Here is a 4,532-nt window from a genome sequence, read left to right as displayed (position 1 = left end):
GGTGCCCTTGAACAGTAGCATAGAATGAGACAAGCACACAAAACAAATTAAGCTCAATTAGGAACAAATAGATGGAAGATAATGAACGAAAGAGAGGGGAAAAATCGACTGATCATATTGGCCACCTTTGTTTCTTCTAGCCAAAGAATAAGAACGGTATTGGCTACAAATTTACAGGTTAGACCTGCAAAACTGATCGTGGTGGAGATTTTTGCAAGTGTTTGCATGATTAAAATTAGGTTAGCTCAAATTTGTTAACTTGGCTACTTAAAATGCAAATTGGGGTGGCAGATTCTTCTTCTCTTTTAAAGATGCATATAAAATATTTACATTTATGTAAGTAACACTGTCAATGACATGGAATCTACACATGTTACTTATAATTGATCTTTTTGGATCATGTACATACATACATGTAGATATTTTTTTGATGTTATAAACATATTGAAAAGATTCAATGTATTATTCTCACGATCATTCAGATTGATCTGTATCCCACACTTTGTATCTACTATAGAATATGCCATTTTTCACCCAGCATTGCTATACTGTTTTTGTCTGGTCTTCCTGGGAATCTGTACGTGTTGGCAACAAATCCTTGATATATTATGAATTACTTATCTGGGTGTAGTGCATTTTTCTATATTCAGCTACAGAAAAGGACCGAGAGAGATGATAACCTGAGCATATCCATATAACAAGTTGACTGCAAGCTGGTTCCCAATAACTCTGATGTGTAAAGTTAAACGCAAGTATTCACTAGTGCTTTGCTGGTCATCAAGTTAAAATACTAGTTATTCTTTCCAACATTCAACTGTAGATGATGATATCAAGTTGGTCATTTGCAGGACTAAGGCCTATAAAAGGACCTAAAAATCTTCATGCTCTTCACAATTTCATCTCTTCTTCGGCTTATTTCAAGTAGCATTAGATATTTTTCTTGTGAGTACTGGAAAGGCAGTTTCTTCTTTTGTTCAATGGCATTTCCTCTGCAGCTTGTGGTGGGAATTATTGGTATGCCATCTTGACTAGAGCTTTAGGAATATGTCACAAAGCATGGATTACCAGCTGTTTTATGAAATGTACATATAATATGGATTTCTGAAAATTTTGCTCTGCTAATTCGATTTCAAAACTTTCAAAATGGACTAGAATAGGAGATATAGGCCTATGTACGGCAAGAGTAGCATCTGTTATTTTTGTTGGTCTCAAATGGGATGATCATTGTTAGAATTAAGCATGTGTCCTATAGATAGATTGAATATATAGGACATAAATGATATCTACTCTATATCTTAGTTAGAGAAGAATAATGGAGGCTACTGGATCTTGCATAAATACAGTTTCACTCTTAAGGGAGAACGAATTGGTTATTTCTAATCAAGATTTTGCTAGAACGCAAGTTTGTTGCTTTGCAGTCTAAGACTTTGTATCTGGATTGACATTTGGGTTGCTAAATTTTGATTTGTTTGGATGACCAAGAGTTTTGCATTAGTTAGGTTTATATAAGACTGCAAACTGATGTCGGTTCATCATGATTAATGTCTCATGGTGGTCTGTGGTGCAGGAAATATAACTTCACTGGCACTTTACCTGTCACCTATGTAAGTACGGTACACCAGATTTCTGAGTCAAAAGCTTGTCTAATGTTAATGAGCATGACTAACATGTCAGCTTTCACTATTGATCAAGCTTATATATAAATATTGGAAAATTGCAGGACAACATTCTGGGGCATATTCAAGCTTAAGTCCACCCAAGCGTATTCAGGACTTCCATATGTCTGTACCTTGTTCAACTGTTGTCTTTGGCTACTATACGGATCCCCATTTGTTAAACCCCACAGCACATTGCTGCTCACGATCAATGGTGCAGGATTTGTTCTTGAAATATTTTATCTGGTGTCCTTTCTGACATTTGCCACTAAGCAGCAGAAGGTAACTCATTGTGCAAGCTATACGTTTGTAATTGTGGCTACTAGATTATATAAGTCTTGTGAACAGTGTCAATGCTTGACTAGATTCCATGCAAGAAGCCAAATATATATAGCTGTAATTTTTCTGACATGGATTCCTTCAATTTATCTTGCAGGTGAAAACAGTGCGGTTAGCCATAGCAATGATGGTTGCTTTTGTCACGGTAGTTGCAGTTACGATTTATGCGCTGCACACTTACAGTGCCAGACAGTTGGTGGCTGGCACTTTAGGCGTGATCCTTTCCATTGTTATGTATGCCTCCCCATTATCCGTTGTGGTGAGTTGAATCTTATGTTCTTCTTAACTTAGATTGCTCAGAAAAGTGTATATAAGCAATACTATAATCTCTACCCCAAAACAATTAACTAAAAATCTAAAAATTTAGCCTCTATTCTTCTTAAAAATGATTGGAAAAGCATGGATCTCTACCCAAAAGCCAAAAAGACAAAGTTGATTACTCATCCTTTCATGAATGTTGATGAGTTTTGTGTTTTTTATTTCAGGGAGATGTTATCAGGACCAAAAGTGTGAAGTACATGCCATTTTTAGTCTCCCTATTCAGCACTCTAAATGCACTTGTCTGGTCTGCATACTCTCTAATGGCCAGGGATATCTTTATAGCTGTAAGCTTCTCTCTTTTCCTAGTCTTATTTTAAAGTATAGTTTTCATGTAATTTTTGGCAAAGATTATGCACCCTTTTTCTGATTAAGTTATTCCTTTTTTGCAGGTGCCCAATGGAATTGGTTTCCTTTTAGGAATAACTCAGCTCGTTGTTTACTTCATTTACAGAACCTCAGAGCCTATTTTGCCTATATCTAGTGAATTTCCTGAAACCAAAAAGACAGATGATGCATTTGATCTGCCTATCCATATATTGGAGGTGGACGCCTCAAATGTTATCAAAGTGGCTGAAGTGAATCTTGTTATAACTGATCAAGTTTGATTTCGTTCTCAATGATCAATAATCAGCAAGTTCTGTACAGGGTACAGCATCCTCAGGCAGTCAGACTCTGTTCAATTGCACGAAAATGGGCATTAGCAGATAAAAGTGGAGGAAGATGGCTATCTAATAATTAATCCACTATGCGAGAGGCAAAATGTAGATAGAGTTGACCACTTGTGGAGCTTTATTGTAAACTTTTAAATTCCTGTTTCTTAGTAATGAAATATTTCCTTGGGAATGCAATTCACTAAATTCCTCGAGTTCCAAGTGCTATGTTTATATTATATGCATACAGATAAGACTAAGCAATTTGTACTCATTGTTGGTGTTTTAGGTGTACAATGTCTCATAACTAAGCACTATAATAATAACATCACGGTACAACCTCATGCTTATAGATACAAAGAAAATAAACAACTGTAAACCACAGCAAGTAGACCACAAAGAAGTCAACGCTGACTAGGTGATCAATCTAATTGGTGATGGATACATAACCATCGAAAATATCTTAAGGAGGAACAACAGTATTAATGAAAAAAAAATATGGAATGAAATGAGATAGCACGCATATAAACTTTAACAGCGCTGATCGGATTGCGTTCAAAGTAAAAATCGGGGAATGATGCATTAGTTGGACATTGACAACCACTTCGTCCTTTTACAAACGAAAGTAAAGGTTATCCTCTTATGAACCAAAGCAACGGAGAAAACATTAAAAAATCCCATTTTGGAGATTGAAAATATAATATAATGATGTTTTTGCTGGTTCATTTATTTGTGTTATGATTGATTTTTATGAATGTGGAAAACTGAATGGTTAATTGATGGTTAAGAGATATTAATTTGCTAATATTTCTTATTGTGTCATCTAGGGTATAGAGACTATAATAAGATCTATTTTGGGGCAGAGATATTCGAACTATAGTTTCTTTATTCGTCTTGCTAACATTAGTTGGGATTAAGGTGCCTCAACCTTAGGAGTCCCAAGTGGCTTTTTTAATTAATTATTTAATTGGTCCAATGTGCTATTTTTAATTAATTTAATGTTATAATGTAAATTTTCGAAGTGCAAGGGACAAGCATCGAGGAGGAAGTGGAATCGTGACACTTGTCACAAGGCTGGAACTTTGAGAAGAAATCTTCTTTGGAACTCTTCGAATATCCCCCTTTGCAACAAGTGGTTATATAATTTTCTTTTCTTTTCTTGTGCACGGTTTTGGAAAGACCAAATCTTCCACATGGATAGACTTGGAGCTAAATAGAAAGTTCCTTTTTTGGGGAGAAAAGCTTGATTTTCTTGGACACCTTGCATTTGAGGAATAAATAATATTTGTATTAAATATTATTTATGAATGAGTTGTGCAAAAAGGAAGTTTCTAGAAATGTATTGTAGATACACTGAATGTGGACGCTTTTTGAGAACTACTTCCTTTTGCATTGCAAACTCAATAAATACAATGTGTTGTAGAAGAGAAGTGTGTGAAGTTTTTTTGAAAGACGTCATTATGCTATCGAAATTATTCTTAAATTTGATATCACAGTTGAAGACACCTGCAAGAGAATAGACTCTAAATATTGTTTGTAATAGCTGCATAGAATCTACATATTGTTT

The 4,532-nt window shown here is 35.1% G+C and overlaps 1 protein-coding gene across 1 annotated transcript; it reads left to right on the top strand.

Annotated features, from left to right (window-relative positions):
• The first annotated feature begins 896 nt into the window (after nt 1–896).
• LOC131077874 (bidirectional sugar transporter SWEET5) lies at nt 897–3,172 on the top strand. Its single transcript, XM_058015464.2, has 6 exons — nt 897–1,014; nt 1,568–1,604; nt 1,721–1,937; nt 2,092–2,253; nt 2,480–2,599; nt 2,705–3,172. Exons 1-6 carry the CDS (start codon nt 978–980, stop codon nt 2,918–2,920), a joined length of 789 nt encoding a protein of 262 aa, XP_057871447.2. The 5' UTR covers nt 897–977; the 3' UTR covers nt 2,921–3,172.
• Nucleotides 3,173–4,532: the final 1,360 nt, after the last annotated feature.

The sequence above is a fragment of the Cryptomeria japonica genome, chromosome 4 (assembly GCF_030272615.1).
Source record: "Cryptomeria japonica chromosome 4, Sugi_1.0, whole genome shotgun sequence".
Lineage (NCBI taxonomy): Eukaryota > Viridiplantae > Streptophyta > Pinopsida > Cupressales > Cupressaceae > Cryptomeria > Cryptomeria japonica.
The sequence above is the reverse complement of the archived record's forward strand: the minus strand, read 5'-3'. Positions and strand labels throughout refer to the sequence as shown.

Bases quoted from the DNA above. Each gene is read 5' to 3' on its own strand.
- LOC131077874 (XM_058015464.2), top strand. From the start codon at position 978: ATGGCATTTCCTCTGCAGCTTGTGGTGGGAATTATTG. The intron at 1,605-1,720 runs GTAAGTACGGTA...GGAAAATTGCAG, and splicing joins GCACTTTACCTGTCACCTAT to GACAACATTCTGGGGCATAT. The intron at 2,254-2,479 runs GTGAGTTGAATC...TTTTTATTTCAG, and splicing joins CCTCCCCATTATCCGTTGTG to GGAGATGTTATCAGGACCAA.